At 60.0% G+C, this 21,512-nt stretch overlaps 3 protein-coding genes across 4 annotated transcripts in view; 1 reads left to right on the top strand and 2 right to left on the bottom strand.

The window, feature by feature from the left end:
• Positions 1–137: 137 nt before the first annotated feature.
• On the bottom strand, positions 138–14,466 carry BLTP2 (bridge-like lipid transfer protein family member 2). 2 transcript variants are annotated; one of them, XM_080356882.1, is made up of 39 exons: positions 14,354–14,466; positions 13,581–13,710; positions 13,264–13,310; positions 12,818–12,980; positions 12,622–12,740; positions 12,204–12,264; positions 11,848–12,040; positions 11,635–11,758; positions 11,149–11,273; positions 11,003–11,070; positions 10,752–10,900; positions 10,422–10,540; positions 10,112–10,275; positions 9,706–9,970; positions 9,379–9,584; positions 8,123–9,218; positions 7,252–7,443; positions 6,966–7,168; positions 6,769–6,887; positions 6,474–6,694; positions 6,172–6,362; positions 5,986–6,085; positions 5,709–5,911; positions 4,648–4,942; positions 4,394–4,551; positions 4,095–4,301; positions 3,894–3,993; positions 3,598–3,780; positions 3,182–3,303; positions 2,949–3,104; positions 2,745–2,866; positions 2,480–2,660; positions 2,314–2,400; positions 2,114–2,224; positions 1,892–2,027; positions 1,547–1,671; positions 1,102–1,203; positions 893–1,027; positions 138–688 (listed from the first exon to the last, which is right to left on the bottom strand). In XM_080356882.1, exons 1-39 carry the CDS (start codon positions 14,422–14,424, stop codon positions 506–508), a joined length of 6,732 nt encoding a protein of 2,243 aa, XP_080213008.1. In that variant the 5' UTR covers positions 14,425–14,466; the 3' UTR covers positions 138–505. The 2 variants fall into 2 exon arrangements, with proteins under 2 accessions (XP_080213008.1, XP_080213009.1); XM_080356883.1 differs by lacking the exons at positions 11,848–12,040; positions 12,818–12,980; positions 13,264–13,310; positions 13,581–13,710; positions 14,354–14,466 and having other exon boundaries at positions 12,622–12,630.
• A 256-nt stretch (positions 14,467–14,722) lies between these two features.
• On the bottom strand, positions 14,723–16,841 carry SDF2 (stromal cell derived factor 2; the record flags this gene model as incomplete). The annotated part of the gene is given in 5 exon segments (XM_080357238.1): positions 14,723–15,726; positions 16,310–16,506; positions 16,585–16,768; positions 16,771–16,811; positions 16,814–16,841. Coding segments are annotated over 5 exon segments (738 nt in total). The 3' UTR covers positions 14,723–15,438.
• The window catches only part of SUPT6H (SPT6 homolog, histone chaperone and transcription elongation factor), a 26,161-nt gene continuing 21,459 nt past the window's right edge, over positions 16,811–21,512 (top strand). The window contains exons 1-2 of the mRNA XM_080357237.1: positions 16,811–16,859; positions 21,264–21,404. Coding sequence (XP_080213363.1) covers positions 21,296–21,404 — 109 coding nt within the window. The 5' untranslated portion in view covers positions 16,811–16,859; positions 21,264–21,295. The remainder of the gene's footprint in view (positions 16,860–21,263; positions 21,405–21,512) is intronic.

Genomic DNA, 21,512 nt, shown 5'->3' with positions numbered 1-21,512 from the left:
TGCAAGAGAACCCCAGGCCCCCAAAGCAGGTGCCCATAGCAACCCCCCAGGGAAGGGCAGGGGGTGAAGCCACAGCAGGTGGAGGGGACGGTGAATGGGGAGGCGAGTAACGCACCACTGACCCTAGACTGTTCCAAATTAAAAACTCTTTATTTAAACTCTCTCCCGGTCCCCTTTCTCCCAGCCCGGAGCGATCCTGCTGCTTCACGGGGCCCCAGGGCCAGGCCCAGCACCCGCACAGCAGGGAGGGGGGAAGCTCGCAGGAACCCTTGGCACAGGGGGGGCTGTGCCCCACAAAACGGCCCAGAGCACGCTGTGCCGCACACACCCATGCTGCTGCACCCCTGCCCCACAGCCACAGGGCTGCCAAGGGCCTGCGCATGGCTAACCCCCACCTTGGGCATCACCGCACAGAGCAGGGCAGCCCCCCAGGCATAGGGGTGTCCCTCCAGAGTCAGGGAGCACGGGGCACCCCAGTCCCTTCCCGGCCAGCCGGGTGCTGCTATCATTTGCGCCTGCCGAAGATCGACTTCTTGCTGGGGTTCTTCTCGCCCACGCTCAGCCCGATGAGCAGACGCGCCTTCTCATCCTCCTCCTGCTGCTGGATGGTCCCGTCCGATTTGTTCTCCAGCTTCCCCCGGGCCTCTGCGCCTGCCGCCGGCTTGAGACGTAGCTTCTCTTTGATCACCTGTCCCAGGATTTAGGGGGCTCAGCACTCCACGGCTGCACCCAGGCCCCTCGGCACAGGTGAGAGTCTGAGCTGCCGAGCCAGCCTGGCTGCCTCCGGCTCGAGAACGTGCTGCAACCATGGGGTTACCGCTGTCCTGGGCAGAGCAGCTCCAGCACCCCCCGTGAGCAGGAAGAAGGGACCGCGAGATGGGGTCCCACATACCTGTGCCACCAAGGCTTTGCGGCTGTCCCTCTTCACCGCCATGGCAAAATCCAGCCACGTCCATGTGTTGTTGTGGTACTCCAGGCACGGCAGCACTAGGTTCAGGTCGCCCCAGTCCACGCTGTTCTTCTCGCCCTGGGTGACAGGGGTGTCAGGCAGCGTGGGATGATGTTCCCCTCCCAGCACGTCCCGTCCCGCCAGCCCCGCACCTTGTAGCTGACGCAGAGCGGCACCTGTGGGATCTTGATGTAGATGAAGGAGTTGTTCATAGCCGCACGCTCCTTCATCTTGTCGATGTCATCCACAGGATGCTGGGGACAGAGCAGAAGCCGTGAGCAGAAGGGGAGGAGAGGGGACACAGCCAGGAACCAGCGGGGAAGGGACAGCTGGGCACTAGGCCATGGCATTGCTTCACCAAGGAGAGGTGAGAGCAGCTCTGGCACAGTGTTAGGAAAATGAGATGCTGCAGGGATCACATCAAGAGTGCAGGTGCTTGGTTGTAAGGGATGTGAATCCTCATGGTGGGAGGGAGCAGGAGAAAACAGACAGGCACGCTGGGGAGGACATGGCTGCCCAGCCCTGCCACCGAGGGAGAACAGCCTGGCCCCGCAGGCGGGCTCTCCCACCTTCCCCCCTCAAGGCAGCAGCAGGTACCTCGGGTGTTTTTCGGAATGATCTTCTGACCCCTGATGTCCGATTCAGTCCCTGAGCGACTCCCTTCCCTGGACCCAGCGAGTCATCAGCCCCAATCAGCTGCCGTGGCTTCACCACAGGGATCCCTGGGACAAACAGGGTGGGGAGCGGTGGCTGGTGTCCGGCTGGGGGACAGCTGTCACCCCGACCCCCCCGCAACGGCTCCCTGCCCACAAGGGAGACCACACGTCCCTGTTCCCCAACACATGGCCCGTCAGCAGCTGCCTCCAAACACATCCTGGCCACGCAGCCAGAGCTGCCCAGGGACATCACATCCGAAGAGGAGGGTGAGCATGAGCCACTCACCTGTTGTCACCAACTTGGACTTGTCTTCCTCATCCCCCACCTCCTCCTCTTCCACATTGCGGCCAGGGAAGAAGAAACCCATCATCCTGTGGAAGAACTGGTGGGTGAGCTGGATGGTGAGGGGTACCACATTCACCTGCGGGGAGAGAGGCACGTCAGAGCTGGGCACACGCTGCCCGTGTCCCATAGAGACACTGTCACCTCCCAGCCTGACCATGGCACCTCAAAGTGCTCCTTGATGGAGATGCCTCCCACAGGCGGCCGGACTTTGCTGAAGATCCTCAGTGCCAGCTGCCGGCCGGACTGGCAGGAGCTCTGGGGACGCAGCACCACCTGCAGGGAAGAGGATGGGTGGCCCGGGTGAGGACAGGCCACCCCTGGGTCCCCAGGGTGCGGGGTTGCTCCACAAGGCTGCCGCTTGCCTTGTACACAGCGTTGGGCAGGAGGTTGTTCATCGTGACCCAGCCCAGCTCCAGCAGATGCTCGGCCGTGTCGTCAGACTTGTTGACCTGCACACACAGACCCGTCAGCCCCGCACGTCCTGGTCCCTGGCTCGGGGGCTGCGGGCGCCACCAGCCACCCCAGTACCTTGCTGTAGAGGAAGCGCTGGAGCTCCAGCTCGGCGATGCCCAGCTGCCCGTCTTCCTCGGTCAGGCGCCAGCGTGCCTGGGCAAAGTAGAACTCAGTCCTCCGTGCCACGCTCACGTCCTCCGGCTGCTTTCGCAGCTCCATCTTGTTAGCTCGCTGGAGCTGGAAGTCCTTGAAGCACCTGCAGCAGAGAGGGGAGCACTGAGATGCGGGACCCCTGGAGTAAGTGCGACACAACGCTGGGGAAACCAAAGATGGCCCCTACCTGATCAGGATGTTCAGCTCCTCGCTCTCCAGTTGCAGGTCAGCTTTCTCCTGGCTCAGCTGCTGCTGCAGCCTGTGGTTGAGGTCAAGCAAGCTCTCGTTTTTGCTGTCATCCTGCAAGGACTGAAGGACAGACAACCCTCAGCACCCTCTGTCCCAAAGCAGGAGCCCCGGAGAGCCAGGCCCTGCTGGGATGTAGGCTCACTTTCACGTTGGAGTACATCTGCTTCTCCAGCTGCCGGATCTGCGCGACGTGCTGCCTCACGGCCTCTTGCAGGTGCAGGATACTGCTGCGCTGCTCCTCAGGGTTGCTGGAGATTTCCAGCTGGAAGCGCACCCGTTGTTTCTTCTCGCTGTGCTCCTGGACAGAGGGACGGGGAAGGTCAGGGTTGCCCTGGGTGCAGCGAGAGACATGGTCACCAGAAGCCTGGTGAGTACCTTGCGTTTGGGTTCCACATGCAGCAGCAGGTTGTTGACTATGTCGAGGATCATGGCGTACTGTGCAGGGTTGGTGGAGATCTCCAGGTCATGGTGGATCAGCGTGAATGTATCCACAGCTCCTGCACGGACATGCAAAGGGCAAGTGGGGCCTCAGTGTGGCCAGAAATGGGATGCATGTCGGGGGCAGTCAGAGATGGAGAGGGATTGGGAGTAAGCCAAGGTGGTTACACCGGCTCCAGCAGCCACAGCATGTCCAGCATCATCTGGTGAATGGCCATGGGGCTGTGGAACCCTCCTATACGCACCCCTCTGACCTCAGCGGGGCCAGGACAGACCATCCCTGGACTTAACCAGCACCAGTAGGTCAGCCCAGAGCTCTGACCCTCCAAGACATACTGCCTGCAGGTACCCACCCTCCTGTTTCTTCAGCAGATCCTCCTTCTCCTGGTTGACGGGAGTCTCGGGGGGCTTTATCTGCGTGGCCAGCTCCGGGTCGATGTCGTGGCTGTAGCTGATGTAGTACATGCGGCAGCTGCAGCGAGAGATGATCCTCTGCACTTGCTGGGTCTGCTGGGCTTCTGAGGGTTGGTTCCAGTCTGGGAACAGGCAGGGGGACCACGGTCTGCATGCCACATCCTGGCATGTTGGGGACCCCATGGCACAGGGCAACAGGCCAGGGTCACATGAGTAGTTTTGGGGTTGGCATTACCTGTGGTGGTGCTGACCATGCCCCCCACCGCCTGCCCACTCTCCATCAGCTCCTGCACCGAGTCCAGGCTCCGTTGCCGATGCTCCTCAATATTTTTCACCTGGGGACGCAAGGAGGCACAGCTGGCTGTCCCTGCTCTCCTGCCCTGGCCAGGGCACTGCCAGCACTACCTGTCCCCCAGAGCCCCCCACAGCTGCTCACCTCCAGCCAGAGCTGCCCATGCTCCCTCTCAGTGGGGCTGCTTTCTGTCGTGGCGAAATACTGCATGCCGTCCAGCAAGCAGGTCCAGGACGTCTTCTGCTTCAGCGTGTCCCCGTACCAGGCAGGGTGGTGCTGGCACTGCAGCAGCTGGGCTTTTGCAGCGGACACAATCACGCAGCCCTCCGTCTCTGCACCGCGCAGAACCATCTGTGGGGAGAGAGAGACCCTGGGGGGCAGACAAGCCCTTCTGGGGCAGGAACGGCCCCTCTCTCAGCGAGGCCGTGGGGACAGGCAGGTACCTGGCAGTTGACCAGCTCGATGAGGCAGTTGCGGTTGTAGATGTCGTCGGTTTGGCAGGCAGCGATGCCGCACAGCTGCTCGCTCGCCCCCGATTCCTCCTCTGTGAAGACCACGAACTTGTCTGTCTCCTCAATGAGCTTCTGCAGCATGTAGGCACCTGGGGAAGGAGAAAAGGTCAATGTGAGGCGGTGGGGGGACTGGCTGAGGGTGACGAGGTGAGGGCAGGCACGGCTTTGGGTTTCCCCTCGCTCACCCCCCGAGGAGGCTCTCTCGGGACGGCCGCTGGTGATGGGAACGGTGACTCTGGCAGGGACAGAGTGAGCAGAGAGCGGGCCCCGCTTCAGCTTCTTGGCTTGGAGCTGCGTGTCGATCTTCAGCCCCTTCAGAGCCTCAGTGGACAGGTTGCGCTTGAGCACAGCCGCTTTCTTGTAGCCGTCGTAGAGGCCGAAGGCGATGTCCCGGTTGGTGGTGGTCCAGGACGCCCGCAGGTCCACCAAGTGCAGCTGGTGTGTGTGGAAACCATCGTCCCCATCCCGCAGGGGCAGCTCCTGGGCATGGAGGGTCAGAAGCTCAGCATGGCAAGGTCACCCCCAGCCCCTGCCCACGGGCCTCACACACAGCTGGGAGCCATTGAATCACAGAATCATTTTGGTTGGAAGAGACCCTCAAGATCATAGAGTCCAACCACTGAACCAACACCAGCACTAAACCATAAGAACTTCATCTGGAGACTCCACCACTGCCCTGGGCAGCCTGTTCCAATGCCTGACAACGCTTTCCATGAAGAAATTATTCATAATATCCAATCTGAACCTCCCTTGGTGCAACTTGAGGCCGTTTCCTCTCATCCTATTGCTTGTTACTTGGGAGAAGAGACCAACACCCCCCATGCTCCAAGCTCCTTTCAGGCAGTTGCAGAAAGCAAGAAGGTCTCCCCTCAGCTCCTGTTCTCCAGCTGAACCCCCTGGTCCTTCAGCCGCTCCATCACACTTGTGCTCCATGCAGCCCCTTCCCCAGCTCCGTTCCCTTCTCTGAACTCACTCCAGACCCCACAGTCAGAGTGTGGGGACAAGAGCCAGGGGAACCACCCCAGAGCCCTCACCCAGGACCCACACCAGGGACACTGTGGCTGGAACAAGATATCCCTTTGGCCAGGCACTTGGGAGATGAGAGGCCCTGCAGGTTTGTCTCCTCTACAGGCAAATCCCTCCTCCATTGCACCCAAAGACGAAGGTCCCCTTGTCACAGGGAGATGCCACCAGGCCAGCACAGGCTGGGTTACACCTGCTGTGCCCCGTGCGTTTGCAGCAGTACCTCCTCAGCCGTGCGGTTGCTGTGCCGCTGGTAGGTGAGGGAGGAGAGGCTCAGCAGATGGGTTTTCTTCACCAGGGTGTCGAGCCGGTGGTCGGCGTTCTCATCACAAGTGGAGGCCATGAGGTGCACGGTGACCTGGCTCAGGTCGCTCACCATCTGGGTGATGCTCCACTCCGAAATCAGGCGTCGCATCACCGTGCCGGCTGGGGGACAGGGACAGGGGTCAGCCGGGGGCCCTGCCCTGCCTGGAAACACTGCCAGGGCGGCCCTCACCCACCTTGTGGGATGAGCCGCTGGGTGCCACGAGTGAAGATGTGCCCCTGGCAGCACTCCACCTGGATCCCCCGCTGCTGGGCAAAGGAGGCCCAGTAATGCACCTGCAAGGGAGCAGAGAGCATGGGCTGAGAGCGCAGCGCAGGCAGAGCTGGGGGGGTAACACCAGACCCCCACCCCCAGAACTTGCCTGCAGCTGCGGGAAGAGCGCAGTGTAAGACAACTGCTTGTAATGCTGCCCCAGCTTCTTCTTACTGGGTTTCATGTTGTTGAAGAGCTTCCCGCGGCAGATGGGGCGCGTCACGCTGGTCCACGTGGCCCAAAAATTCTGCATCCAGCGGAGGGTGCTGCTGTAGAGCAGGATCCGGGGCTGGGAGTGCTCTGAGAAGACACCAGCCATCAGTCAGCACTGCAGGGACATGGCAGCACCCAACCCTAAACGAGCACGCCCTGTCCCGTCCCCCTGGGAGTCCCCGGGGTGCTGTCACCAACCCTCGCTGGGCCGCGTCAGGTCCATCCGGATGGAGAGGTTGAGGTTCTCGGAGCGGAAGGCACGGTAGGAATCGTACTGCTGCCCCAGCGGCACCTCGGGCAGGAACTCGGGGGAGCGCAGCACCACGCCGTGGTGGTCGTGGGGGTTCCCATGGCACAGCCACTGCAGGTCCAGCGTCATGCACAGGTCGGGCAGGTGCAGGAAGCAGCAGTCGTCATACCTGGATGGGGAACAAGACCCCGGTCACCTACCCAGCTCTGGTGGCAACTCCCGCACTCCCAGGCCCACACGCACTTGGAGGCTGTCCGGACATTGACGTCCAGGTTGCCCTTGAAGACGAACTGCCCGGGTTTCCAGTGGAAGGAGAGGTGGCTCCATTCCCAGTGCATGTTCTCCGTGGTGTTGTAGGGGTCCTGCAAGGACAAGCATGGGGGAGGCAGGTGTGAGTTGGCTTCACATTGCACTCAGTTCCCAGACCCCCCGGCACCCACCTCGGTGGCCAGCTGGTGCAGGTTGGCTTGCTCAATGTCCATGTGCCAGTCCCCATGAAAGAGAAGGCGGCTCTTGTCCCACCAGGGCAATGGGGCACTAGGGTCCTCTGAAGGCTTGGTGAGGAGATCCACGCACTGTCCGATCAGGGTCCAGGCCGGGTCCCAGCAAGGTCCCCACACGATGGTGTACTGGGAGATCTCCGCTGGGGACACAGAGGTTGGCTCAGCCCTTTGGATACCCACGCAACCCCATCCCCACCCCGGCACAGAGCCCTCCTGCTCTTACAGTGGAAATCGTGGTAGAACTTCAAGGGTGGCATGTTCCTCTCCACCACCGCGTCCCCCCAGGGCAGCCCCAGCTTCAGGACCTGTCGGCGGCGGGAGCAGGGCTGGCCACACTGCTCGGCTCCGATCAGCCGGCCCGAGAGCTGCCAGTTCCGGATCTCAAAGAGGTAGCGAGGGTAGTCCCGGATCCGCACTGCGGGGAGAGGGGGCGCTGGGAGACGGGCAGCAAAGGGACACTGCCCTGCTCCCCCACTCTAGGCCATAGCAGGAGCCACTGTCCTGTCACATCTCTACACCCTTCCCACTCCCTTGAACATCCAAAAATCACAGAATGGTTTGTGTTGGAAGGGACCTTCAAAGCTCATCCAGTGCCCCCCCTGCCATGAGCAGGGACATCTTCACCAGCTCAGGTTGCTCAGAGCCCCGTCCAGCCTGGCCTGGGATGTCTCCATGGATGGAGCATCCACCACCTCTCTGGCCAACCTGGGCCAGGCTCTCACCACTTTCAGTGTAAAAAAAATTCCTTTCTCACATCCAGCCTGAATCTCCTATTGAGTTTAAAACCATCACCCTTGTCCTATCACAAAAGGCCCTGCTAAAAAGTCTGTCTCCATCTTTCTTATCGGCCCCTTTTAAGTATGGAAAGGCCGCAATAAGGTCTCCCCAGAGCTTCTCTTCTCCAGCTGAACCCCCCCACTCTCTCAGCCTGTCCTCCCAGCAGAGCTGTTCCAGCCTCGGATCATTTTCGTGGGTCCTCTGGTCCCTCTCCAGCAGGTCCATGTCTGTCCTGTGCTGAGGACCCAGAGCTGGGAGCCCAGGCCATGCAGGCACCGTGCTGCCCTCCACAGGCACTCTCATGTGAAGTAACTCACCAAAGAAGCTGCCAACTCTGCCCTTCATCATGCGGCACCACTGAGTGACCATATCCAAACCCTCGGGAGGGAACGGGCTGACGCTGTCCACGTCCCTCATCTGCTCCAAAACCCTCTCCGTGCCATGGAAGGACTCGTCAGCCATGGCCACCAGCTCCAAGTGGGCGAGGGTCCAGGTGAGGAGGGCTCTCCGCATGGGTGTGTTGGCATAGAGGCGCCGCGAGCGCTGGATGTAGATCTCGATGTTCTTCTTCTCCAGCGAGGCGTAGAGCTCCTCGATCTTGCGGGCGGGCAGCAGCTCCCCGTGCTGCTTGCGCAGCGCGGCCACCTTGGCATCCAGCAGCTGCAACCGCTTGGCGCTCTCCTTGCTCTCGTCCTTCATCAGCTCGTAGTTGTCTCGTAACTTCACCTCGAAGACGTCATCCAGGAAGACCCAGGAGAAATGCGTCACTTTGAGCAGGAGGTCGGGGGGCAGCGCGGCGCTGGTGGGCTGCCCGCGCCGGTGCAGACCTTTCAGCCACTTCTGCACCCCCACGGCAGCATCCAGCGTGTGGGAGAAGTCGTACTGGTAGGGGAACTCAATGGTCACGCTGGCAAAGGAGAAGGCCCAGCCGCGGTTGCGGAGGGTGCGGAGGGTGGGGAAGGCGCAGCGGTGCAGGATGACCTCCTCCAGCTCCGGCAGCAGCTTCACCTCCACCTCCTTGAAGCTGAAGATGCTGTGTCCGTCAAAGCCGGCGGCCAGCTCGGGGCAGTAGCCGTGCAGGGCACCACCGTGCCAGCTCACCGAGGTCCTTTCAGCAGCCAGGCTGATGTAGTTGGCTTCAGAGACAAAGGCTGTGAGCTTGGCAGAGCTCAGCTCCAGTGACAGGGACAGCAGTCTTTTGGGGGGGGTCCCATCTGGCTGGAGAGGCCCCGGTGGCTCAGTCGGGGTAGCTGAGTGGGATGTTGGGCTCTCTGGGGACAGGGAGGCAGGTGTCCCATGGCCAAGTGCGCTTTGCAAGGCTTGGTGGCACTGCAGGGTGGCCAGGGTGTGATGGTACAAGTGCATGTGGTCGGGGGGGCTCCACAGCACCGCCAGCCCCTCGCCGCACTGCACCTAGAGTGGAGAGAGCCAGGAGGTACCAGGTCACTGCCGGGTCCAGCACGGCCCCGTTCTCCTCTCTAGCACCTTTCAGTGCCAACCAGTCCAACTCCTGCCCCATCCAGCCCAGCCCCACCAGTACAGGATAAAGCAGAAAGCCGAGGGTCACACTAACCTCCAAGGAGCGGATGCTGCTGTGGTAGGTGACAGAGAGCATGGGGAGGTTGGCCATGGGGTTGGGGATGGCGGGAGCTTTGCAGCATGGCTGCATTTTCTCTGTGATGCTCTTCACCAAGGCCAGCACCATGCCCTGGACACTGACGGTACAGCTCTCGGCGCTCCCCAGGACGGTGAGCGTGTCCAGCCGCAGCTCCAGGGCACCTGAAGAGATGGCATGTCAGTGCTGGAGGCACGGAGAAAACACATCGTGACGTGCCAGGTTCGTCTGAGGGCACAGGCTGTGCCAGGATGGCCATGTGCAGTCACCCTGGATGCTACTTACCCACCAGGGCTGAGAGTGTGAAAAGGTTCACATCCTCCACCTTCAGATCCACCTTCCAGAGCAGCCCCCAGGGCTCGCTTGAGGCAGAAGGCGGCTTCTTGGCAAGCTCAGCTCCACTGGGCTGTGGGCAGAACAGGGGCAGGACCCTGGCCAGGCACTCGGTGCAGGTGTCTGACGACTCCACTTGCAATCCCCGGATGGTGCAGTCCAGGAAAAGTGTGTCCGACTGGGTGCTGGACATGCCCAGGGGCTGGTTGTAACTGCCCTACAAGGACAGACAGGACAATGACTCTCAGGCTGCAGGATGTCCCCATGCCACCACGTGTCCCTGTGACACCTGTGTGGAGTTGCAGACAGGTAGCTCCCCGCTGAGAGCCACCCCTCGCCCCCTCGGCTCACCCCTCACCTGCAGGTTGAAGGAGTCGAGGATGAGGGCTTCTCCCCACACGTGCATGTTGGGGGGATGCGGGGCACGCTGGATGTGCGAGTCATTGCCCACACGCCAGCAGAGGTGGTCCACGGCCAGCACGGCTCTCTGATGCACACTCTGCGGTCGCAGGTGCTGGTAGTCTGCGGGCAGAGAGGAGGGTGAGTGCCCGCAGAGCTCACTGCTGCACACACAGCCGTCCCTAAACAGGGACAACCCAGACACAGCCAGGCCAGGGTCACAGCCCCTGGCCTGACACAGACACTGGGAAGCACATGCCAGCCTGTACCTGCAGAGATGGAGTTGAAGCCCAAGGCGAAGGGTGGCGTGTCCCCCAGCTGCACCGACACATTGACATTGGACAGCGAGGCAGACAGGATGATGGGCGCTATGATTTGGGGATAGCTCCTGCACAGGACAAGCAGGGACAGGCTGTTACTGAGAACACTGCATGTCACAGGGGTTCCTCGATCACCTGCCACGCTCCATATCAGCCTCCCCGTCCCACGGGCTGTGAGCAGGGCAGAGAAGGTGCTGGGTGCCCAGGAACCCTGCCAGAGCGCGACAGGCAAAAGGAAACAAGCTGAGATAGCAGCAGCTGTGCTGAGGCCAAATTTACCTTCCCTTGTGGCTTTGGCTGGGAACAGGCACCGCCTGGCACCCATATTCCTGTGCCAAGAGGCCCAGCCAGTGTGAAAATTCTTGGTGGCGGTAGTGGATGATGCACGTGTTGAGCAGCACAGCAGCTGAGAGGTCAATGGCTGTGACCTAGAGCAGGGAGAGGGGCCAGGTGGCAAAAAATAACTCGTGCCAGGAGCTGAACCAAACCACCCGCTCTGGGGGCCAGGAGTGTGTCCAGCACTCACTCACCTGCACACTGGTCTTCAGGGAGTTGAGGCACACAATGCGCTGGCGGCTCTGGGAGAGGAGAAGGCCGTCTGGAGAGAGAGAGGAGCAGAAGTGAGGGGTGGTGGGGGCAGCAGCCCTGTCCCAGGGGTGCCCTCCTGGCTACTTGCCCTCCAGCTGGAGTTCTACACTCATTTGGTCCAGGTCTGAGGTGGGTGTGAAGTTGCGCAGCGGGATCTGCTCCTCTTCGCGCTGATAAAGAAACTGCAGCAGCTTCAGGCTCCAGGTGAGGTGTCTGTAAGAAGTGGGGAGTCACAGCCAGAAGGGAACTACACTGTCACGTCCCCCATCTTCCTGTCTCTCGTCCCCAGCTGACTAGCACGCTGGCACAAAGACACCAGCTGGTGCCTGGCTGCAGCCCAGTGCTCTCGTCCCATCAGCACAGGATCCCATCGGGCTGTCCTGCCAGAGAACCAGCTCACATCCCTTGCTGCTTCCCAGGAGCCCAGCCCCAGGCCAAGCTCTGTCCTTCCCACTGGGGTGGGCTCCAGGACTCACTCTCTGCAGTCTGGCAGAGCAGGGAATGGCATAATTGTCCCCAAGTCCCTGTCCCCAGCGCTGGTTTGGGCTAGGAAAACCTCCACCTGCCTCTTTACCTCTTTTGGCTGTTCATAGACAGCACCGTGCTGGTGTTCTCCAGCTTCACCTCCACCCTCCTGGGAATGAGCTGCAGCATGTCCCTGCTCAGCAGCGACAGGGCCTTCAGGGGCTCCCCTGGGCCTGGAGAGAGACACACAGCATCACACGAAGGCTGTGGGGGCTGCCAGCCCCTGCTCAGGGCTTGTCCTTGTCCCTGTCCCTTCCCTGACCTGGGCTGGGCTGTTCCCCCGCGCTGCTGCGCTGGGCAGTGACACGGTGCAGCAGCGGGCTGGAGAAGAGCCCTTCGTGCAGCTCTGCCTGCAGCGTCTGGACACGCAGCCTGACGCCCACCGGCCGCCACTTGCTGCTGAACTCCAGCGAGAGGGACAGCGCCAGGGCCAGCTCTGCCAGGCAGGTGTCATCCTGCACGGGGACACGGGGTGCACAGCAATCACCCAACTCCCTGACGGTGCGTGCTGCAGGTGAAGCGCTGGGCACAGCGCAGAGCCCAGCACCTTGCAGCATCGCCCAGCCTCGGGGACAGGCTGGAACGGGTCTTTGAATTTCTCCCTTCCCCGGCACTCACCAGCTGGCTGCTCCGGAGCACTTTGCTGTTCACCTTGGTCAGGCTCACCTCGCAGGTCAGGCTGGGGAGGGAAGAGAACAGACAGAGCCTACGGGTCCTGCTGTCACCAAACCAAGCCCCTGACACCCCTTCTCTGGGGGACACCAGGACCCCAAGTCCCTGCTTCAGGTCCTCCCAAAAGCAGAGCACTTCCTAACTCCGTGCACAGTGCAGCAACTCAAAATTTACACAACTCGAGCTTCCCGTGAAGGGAAAAGAGACCAAGCCACCCCTGGAGAAGGTTAATGTGTCACATCACAGGTGACATGGGATGCTGCTGAGGTGAGACACAAGGGAGCCTGGCTGGGGTTGGAGAAGCTTCCCTGTCCCCTGGGACCCAGGGCTGGGGGAACAGAGCAGGATGTGAGCACAGCGTTACCTCTTCCCATCACCATTCAGGAGGAGACGGGTCTTGCTGGCCTGGATGTGCCAAAGAGACTCCGAGGTGGCCACATGCAGAACGATGACGTTGATGGAGTCCATGTGGATGGAAAAGAGCTGGGGGGGAAGGTACCATGAGGGACATCCAACAGCAGCACAGCCCACAACAGCCTTGCACCGAGCCAGCGTCTCACCTGGCTGAGGAGCCTCAGCAGGGAGGGTTTACGGGTCAGGTCTGCTCTGCTTTCATTCCCATCAGCTTCTCTGGGAGCCTCCGGGATGGCTGGCTGGAACCCAGGGCCCTTCTGGAGATCTGTGCGGATTCGCACCTCACCCAAACACAGCTCAAAGTAGCGCCTGTGGAAGAACAGCATGGGCAGCTCTTACAAGAGGCTGTACATGGCATACCCAGCCCCATCACCAGGGCTGCTCCCCGTCCAAGGAGACATAGGACCAGCACAAGAACATCCACAAGACGGTGTCACCCTGAAGAAGGGTGCTTTAGTCCCACACAGAGCACACCACAGGGACACAGGCACTGCAGAAAGGTGTAAAGGCAGCAGAACCACAGTCAGTGGGACCAGGGATGAGCCAGACCCCCCAAAGAGCGCAGGGAGGGAGCTGGGGTGGGGGTACGTACGGCAGCTCCCGGCTCAGTTTACTGGAGATCCAAACGTTGTCAATTTCCTGCAAGGATGCACAGGCGGGTCAGAGAGAAAACAACTTGGTGCTGCCTTGTGATGCTCATCCTGACTTTCCTGCTGTGCTCCCGTCATGCAGGGAGAATTGGGGAGCACCCAAAAACCCCGAGTTTGGCCATGGCAGGAAGGGCCTGGCAGCAGCTACAGGGCTGCATGACAGGAGCTTGGCTGCAGTGACTTTGTGCCAGTCTGGAAGGGACCGCAGTGTCCCACCTGTCCTTGTGTGCCCGTGACAGCCCCTCGCCCCGGTACCCACCACAGTCTGCTGCTCCCGCTGGAACTTGAGGCTGATGTTCTGGGCCCAGAAGAAGCCGAAGGAGCCGATCTTCAGCTCCGCATGGAGCTTCTGCTGGCACCAGGTGACGGCCAGGCGACACGCCAGCCACCTGCGGGGACAGGGGACGGCCGGGGTCACCCCCCTGGCTGGGGCAGGGACCAGCTTTGCCCTTCGAGCTCCAGCACCCGCAGCTGGATGGGGCTCCCTGGGCAGAGCCCCAGTCTGGGGCACAGAGCCTGCAGGGTCACCCCCCAGCCCTGAGGGTCCCCTTGGACCCCCACACCTCCTGACACCCCACACCAACACCTGCAGGCTCCCCAGGACTCCTGTGAGCCCCCAAGCCTCTGACACCCCTCCCAACCCCCCATAATGCCCCGCACAACCCCCCCCCAGCCTCAGGACCCCCCAAACCCCCGCAGGCTCCCCACACCACCTCTCCCCCAGCCCCCTGAGCCACCTCAAACTCCTCACACCCCCAAAACCCTCATTGTCTCCCTTAACCCCCGCTGAGCCCCCTCGCACTCCCAAAACATCACCCCCAGCCCGGGGTCCCCCCACACCCCTGGCAGCCCCCGTGGCCCCCTGACATCCCCCCAAAACCCCTGCGGACCCCCATGCACCGCCCTTTTGACCCTAACAGCCCACCCCCCCCAAGTCCCGCTACCCCCCAAACCCCTGCGGTCCCCCCTCCACCCCCCTGGGTCCCCCCGCAGCCCCGTTACCGCCCTCCCCGGAGCTCCCCCGGCCCTGACCGCGCCAGCAGCGCCAGCCCGGTGAGCAGCGCCACGACGACGAGGCCGAGCAGGGCGGCGGGCAGCGGCATGGCGGCCCCGGCCGGTGTGAGCGCCCGTGTGCCCCCGTTCCCCGGTACCGCCGCCGCGGGGCCGACCGCCCGCGCACCCGGAGTGGCCGCTGGGAGGGGCGGGGCGGGGCCGAGCGGCGGGGCCGAGCGGTGCTTGCCCGGAGTGAGCGGCAGCGCCGCGCCGGGGCCGGGAGGGGGATATTTGGGGGGGATATTTGGGGGTTACCGGATCCGCCCGCCCCCCCCCCGGCACCGTTCGACGCCGTCACGCCCCGCACAAACAGCCACACGACAGAGGATTCAGCTCTTTTATGGTCCCGGGTCCTCGCCGCGCACAGGGAGAGGTTTGGGGTACAGTGTGGGGTGCAGCTCCTGTGGGGGGGTCTTGGCTGGAGGGAGCTGCAAGGGAAGGGTTGTGGAGTTTAGGAATCTGCTCTGGGTCAGGTCTGGATGTGGGGCTTGGCTTTGGGTCAAGTCTGGACATTAGGATGCACTTTGGGCTGGATTTATGTCACAGGGACCTGGTTCATATTGGATCTTGGGCTGGGCTTTGGGTCAGGTCTGGACATTAGGATCTGCCTTGGGGCTGGATTTAGGACTTGGGGACCTGCTTCATATTGGATCTTGGACATTGGGCTCTGCTTTCAATCAGATCTGGACATTAGGATTCCCTTTGGGCTGGATTTAGGACACGAGGACCTGGTTCATGTCCGGTGTTTGGCTCAGCTTTGTACCGGATTTGGAATGTGGGAACCTGCTTTGTGCTGGATCTCAGATGCTGGGCTCTGCTTTGGGTCAGGTCTGGACATTAGGATCTGCTTTGGGCTGGATTTAGGACTTGGGGACCTGCTTCATGTTGGATCTTGGACGCTGGGCGCTGCTTTTGGTCAGGTTTGGACATTGGGATCTGCCTTGTGTCGGATTTGGGGCTCTGCACCCTGGTGTGTATCAGACCCAGGTGGGTACAGGGTCTGTCCTCCGGGTTGAGCCAACCCAAATGCCACAGGGCTCAGCGTCAGTCTGTCTGTCTGTCCGTCACAACTCAGCATGGTACTGCTCCGCTTTGAAGACCTCGCTGGGCTGCATGAAGATGCCCTCCATCACCTTCCAGTAGTTGTTCTGGCTGGAGGCGGCCATGCCATGCACCTCCTTCTGCCCGTGGATGGGCCGCCCATACTGCTCGCCCGTCACCGAGAGGAAGACCTCGGTGGAGGCGTGCTGGAAGCGCACCTCGCCGTCCCGCGCCCAGTACGTCCCGCTGCAAACCACTGTCCAGTCATCCAGGTAGTCGCCCTCGCCGGCCTCTCCAAACGCACTCACCTCCTGCGGGTGAAAAACAGCTTGTTTGGGGCTGGGGTGAAGAGAGGGGGGACCCCACTGAGCTGGACCCAGAGGGCAAGGAGGGGTGGGGGCAGAAGAAAGGGCTGGGTCTTGGGGATAAAGTGGGGGACCTCGGTGGGACTGGGGCTCAGCTGGGACTTGGAGAGTCTCTTTGGGACTTGATGGGGGCAAGGAGGAGCTGATAGGGAGGGAGGAACAAGGTGGGACTGGTAGGGACATGGGGGACCCAGTTTGCACTAGGGAAAAAGACAGAGCTAGCAGGGACACAGGGGACACATCTGGGACTGGTAGGGACAGGGAGAATGTGGTAGGGACCAGGGAAGAAGGTGAGACTGGTAGGGACCCAGTTGGGACCAGGGAACAAGGCAGAACTGGTAGGGACACAGGGGACAAGGGGGCCCAGTCAGGACTGGCGGAGACAAGAAAAACCCAGTGGGGACCCAGCAGGTCCAGGGTGACAAGGGGGATCTGGGTGACAAGGGCGGCCCGATTGTTCCTGGAGAAAGGGGCTGGGCCCAGGGGACAAGTTGGGGCTCCCCGGTGCGGCCGGGGTCCCGGCGGGTACCTGGTTCCCGGAGAGCGGGGAGGCGAAGCGGTGGCTGTGCAGGTTGCGGCCGGTGCCCAGGTGGGTCAGGCGGATCTGCTGCCCGCACCGCACCGGCCGGCCCCGCTCGCACACGGCCGCCGTGCGGCCCCGCACCCGCCAATAGCTGTTCCCGTCATCCGCCGCCGACACCCCGGTCACCGACTGCTGCCCGCTGCCTGCGGAGAGGGACAACTGCGCTCAGCCCCGGCCTGACCCGGTATGGAGGTAAAAGGGGGGGATGTGCGTCCCGTTACCGGAGCCGTAGCGCACGTCGTGCGAATGCAGGCGGACATTGTGCCGCACGTTGAGCAGCTTCACCACGGAGCCGCAGGTGACGGGCCCGGAGCCGCCGCGAACCGCCGCGCCCAGCGCCAGCACCAGCACCGGCAGCAGCACCGGCGGCACCATTCCGCCGCCGGAAGCGGAAGTGGCGCCGCTCACGCCCGCCCGGAGGTCGCCGCTCGTCTGCTCCGCCCCCCTCGCTCGCCGCCGCCGCCGCGGAGGCCTCCATTTTCCCTCGGCGCCTCGGGTAAGGCCGCGCCGGGCGGGACCGGGGCTGCGCCGGGCCGGAAGAGGGCGAGCGGTAGCGGGGGGGGGCCGGCAGGGTTCGTGTCATCCCCTGCGGGTTGGGGGGGCCCGTTGCCAGGGGAACCACGGGGCCGCTGCCAGGGGAACGGCGCGGACGCGCGGGGCCCGGGGCGGCTCCGAGGCCTCCGGGGCTGGCTGGCTGGCTGGCTGGCTGCGGCGGGCCTGGCCCTGGTGAGGGCGTTAAGGACGGCCCGGTGCTTGGCGTCGGGCTGGGCCGCGGGGCCCGGTTGTGGGGGGTGAAGGCAGCGGCGGCTCGTCCGCTCCCGGGTGGGGCTGGCGGCGGCGGGAGCTCCCGGGACGGGGACCTGGTGGGGCCTGCGGGGGGAGCCGGGCCGGCCGGCGCCGGGGGAGCCCGGGCGGGGGGCAGAGGGTGGGGGGGCTCCCCCCGCGGACACGAGGGGCCCGAAGCCCCCGCCTGCCCGGCCCTGCCGTGACAGAGCCCGCGGCGGCCCCGGGGCTGTGGGACATCGGTGACACGGCAGGAAAAGCCGGTGGACGCGAGGGGAAGGGCACGGAGAGCCTCGGCCTGCGCTGCTGGGAGGGGGAAAGGGTCTGACCTCTTTCTCGGGTGCGCCCGTGGTCCAGCTTGTTCTGCAGGTGCGATTCCCAGAGCCCTGGTTTGGCTTTGCAAACTGCTGACAAGGTTCTCCGTGAAAAGCCGAGAGGCAGCAGCATGGGAAGGCCCTTTGGGGGATTATAACCTGACTGAAGGGTGTCGAAGAAAGTGTAGGGACAAATGATCGGTGCTCACGGTGGAGTGAGGTGATTGTGGAGCTTCACAGCCATCTCTGCTGCCTTTTTTTGTTTGTTCGTTTCTGAATATGGTGATGTGGCGAAGGAAAGCTTAATCCTAAATTATTTAGGATCGCTGTGGGAAGTTGCAGAGACCAGATAATACTGAATGTCTGAGTGTTAGTGTGGGAAATGAGATACGGTGACAACGGGTGCAATGAAGGTAACAAACACCACAGCAATTGACTCTACATCAGCTTTTACTATTCAGGAAAGAGCTGTTGATGTCTCATCAATTGTTTCTTTTAAAACATCACTTCAACACCCCGCCATAGCCTAAAAAGGATATTTTGGAATTACTTTAAAGGAGCAGAGAACAAAGCAGAAAACATTCATTACTCTGCTGCATAAATCGTTGGCAGTTTGTGTCTGGATGTTATTGGCAGCTCTGGTTTGCTCATCTCAAAAGAGCAGGACTGGAAAAGGTGTGGGGCAGGGGTGGTGCAGATGAGCAGGTTTCCAGACAAGCAAAGTATTTGTTTCCTCACCTTAGGGGCACAGCTTGCTGACAGGAGACACGGTGCAGGTGTGTGAAGTCACGGGCAGGTCAGAGAAAGCGAGGAGGGAACATCGATTTTCTGTTTCTGACAGGAAATTATGATGCAGCAGGTCTAAAATAAGCAGGGGGAAGTGCTTTTTCGCACAACATATTATTAAACTGTGACACTCTGCCACGTTATGTTCTACCGCCTGAAAGCTCTGGGGGCAGTGGGACCAACAGGGAGCATTAAAACTAATGAAGCAGGTATGGGAAGTTCCTGAGCTGCAGTGGCTGTGCTGCCTGGACTTTCCCTGTTGCAGCATTGTTGGTCTCCAGATGTTGTTTTGCTCTGTGTTCCTTTGCACACCCACCACCAAGGAGGGTGGCAATGTCTGGTTTAGGTCCTGACTTCAGAAGTTGGTCAAACAGCTATACAAACTGAATACAAAAGTATATGTTGCTGATGCAAAGAGCGCTCTGCTCAGGGTCATCCCAGTTGAAAGGAGCATGTGGACTCTGGACAGTTGTGGCCTTAAGCTGAGCAAAGTGTGGCTGCCCCTGGTTGAGAGCTGAGGTCACGTAATCGCTCAGCCTGGAGCTGCTCCGGCATCGCTGCCGAGCAGGCTGGGCCGTGCTGGAGCTGCCTCGCTCGCAGCTTTACTCCTGTCTTTGTCCATCTTGATCAATGTCTGGTGGCTGTGAGGTAAAGCTATATGTATGTATCACCTACAGGAGCTTGTGTGCAGGATTAGGCATGGTCTACTTGACTTTTTGGTGCTCTAGTGCAATTTAGCGCTCGCTCCCGTGCTGTGGCATCTCTGACCCTCTCCTGGGAGCATTACAGGAGCAAGGATGTGGCCCAGAGCTTGATACACCTGGGCTGGCCCAATGCTCCTCAGCCCGGAGTCCCCACCTGCCTCCCTGTCCTGTTTTATTTCAAATCAAGGCCTCTCTGGAGTGAAGAGTGGGAGACGCACCTGTAGTTCACACCTGAATCAGCATCTCCTTGGTAACAGCTGCCCTTGCATCCCTTTGCCACGCAAAGTGACATCCCCACTGTCCCGAGGTGCATTTTGTTGGAGCGGAAATCACCTGGTTTTGTGGGTGGTTGGCTTGTGTGGAACCTGCTCAGCCAGATGATTAAATGGAACGGTTTTCCTAAGTCCGAGCTGTTCCCCGCGTCCAGACAAATTTGATTTGATGTGAAGTGAAGTTGCCAGTAAATGGTAGAACAAGTGATGAGGAAGAAAGTTGGAATTGCGAGCAAAATGTTTCACTGACAGAGAATAGTGACATTTTAAATGGTGCTATGACAAGGGGTTTTCATTCTTGCTGGATTAGTGTGTTGATCATTGACAGGAGAGAAATGAGGTTATTACACTTGGAAATGCTCTAGGAATAGCCTCTTAGCCTGCAGTTTTGTGTATGTTAATGCACCCTGATGGATACATGGAGCAGAATTGGTGTGGAAGTGTGAAGTTGACATAATATTCATACACGGGTTGGAAAAGATAACAATTCCTGTTCCTACTGCATGTAGTTACAGAGTTCGTCAGTGGCATTTGCTTCAGGAACACATATTTAACTAACATCTGTACTGCTCTCCAAAGCGTGATTTCTGAGAGGGATGCTGAAATGTATGCAATTTTTACAGTGTCCTCTCGAGAATGGGACTCTTTAACAGAGAAATAAGTCCCTGGTTTTCTCAAAGTCGTGTTTGTGCACCAGATGTGTGGATCTTGGGGCAGAACATGAAGTTCCATACACGAGAAGTGTCGTGGAAAAGCCTTGATCAGGTTGTTCCGTATGGGATTGATTCCCTTCAGCTGTTTGTTTGCAATGGGGAAATGATTACGGGAGCATTTTGAAGCCTGTTTGTTTAGGTACTGTTCCCTGGCATATGGGATTGTTTCCTTACCTTTTTCTCTTTTTTTCTTTCATGTTAAATTACATCAGATGTAATTTGTGAGCGTGGATAGTGTGAAGGAAGATGCTGTTTGTGCACAGCTGAGAAGGAGTCTCAGCAGATAACCATTTACATTTAATATGGAGGTTTTGGCTTTAGATCTGACACCTCCTCTGAGCTGCTTTTTGTACCTTCTCAAAGGCTGGTACTTCCTCCTGCGCTGGCGTTTTTATCTTCACAGCCATTTGTGGAACTGGTTTATTTTTTATTATAGCTGACTTCTGTAAGCTTCTGTTGGGTTTGTGTCTGTAAAAAGGAACTTAAAAAAAAAAATCCTTTGAAAATTTTAAAAATCACAGCAAGTTCTGTAACCACAAGAAGCGGAAGGTTCAGAGGAACAGAACTTGAGCCGTGTCTTTACAGACACACTCTTTCCATTGTGTGAAGTTTCATTTATTCTGCTTCTAGAAACCCCAGTTGGGGAAAAACATGCAATAAAAGGTCCTGGATATAAAAACCCATCCCATTTCTGTTGTCTCTTGTTACTTCCCAGTCTCAGTACGGAGGCCTCTGGGCTGGAACACCCCGGCAGCGGCTCCGACTGCATGGGGTGATGGAATTGGGGAGCCCCAGCACCTCTCCCCTGGCTGCTCCGCGGGCTCTGCAGAGCCTCACTAACAGCCTGTGACTGCAGCCCCCTCAAGGCCCTTTTCAGGGTCATTCTGGCTTCATTAACTGAGTGAGGATTAATCATATTAGGTCCTAATTGGCTGGACTGTGCGCCCAACACTGTGCAGTGTCGGTGGCAGCGTGGGGTTGCTTTCGTGGCCTCGTGGGAGAGTGTGGATGGGGTGAAGGGCTTTGGCTGCGTGCGCCATTTCAGCCGCAGCCGGGAGCTCAGCCATGTAACAAACGACGCTATGACAGGCCCTATTCTACTCACCGAGACATGGGCTGACAGGACCTGGCAGCACTTGGTTGCTCCTTCGCTTGCCTAATTTCTGGTGACAGGGATGTCCAGGCAGGGTGGACACTGGGTAATTCATGGCCTTGACAGATAATTTGAAACCTTCTTTCCTTGGCTGTGTTCTCTCCAAAACCCAGCAGGGGGATGTGCTTGTGTTTTGCTCGCTCAGCTGATGTGATGGATGTCTCCTCTTCCCCAGTTCTGTGCAGCCGTGTGTGAGACGCTGCAGCCATGTCTGACTTCGTAGAAAGCGAAGCGGAGGAGTCAGAGGAGGAGTACAACCAGGATGGGGAGGTTGTGCCCAGAGTAACCAAGAAGTTTGTGGAGGAAGATGAGGACGGTGAGTCTGGCTGTCTGTCCTGAGTTTGCTGAATTCTCTGTTTGCCTCGCTGCTCTATTTTACATCTCATGACTCTGCAGATGGAACAGTAACTGTGCTATAATAGCA

This window comes from Nesoenas mayeri (genome assembly GCF_963082525.1).
Source record: "Nesoenas mayeri genome assembly, chromosome: 20".
Lineage (NCBI taxonomy): Eukaryota > Metazoa > Chordata > Aves > Columbiformes > Columbidae > Nesoenas > Nesoenas mayeri.
This window is presented reverse-complemented; position numbering and strand designations above follow the sequence as displayed.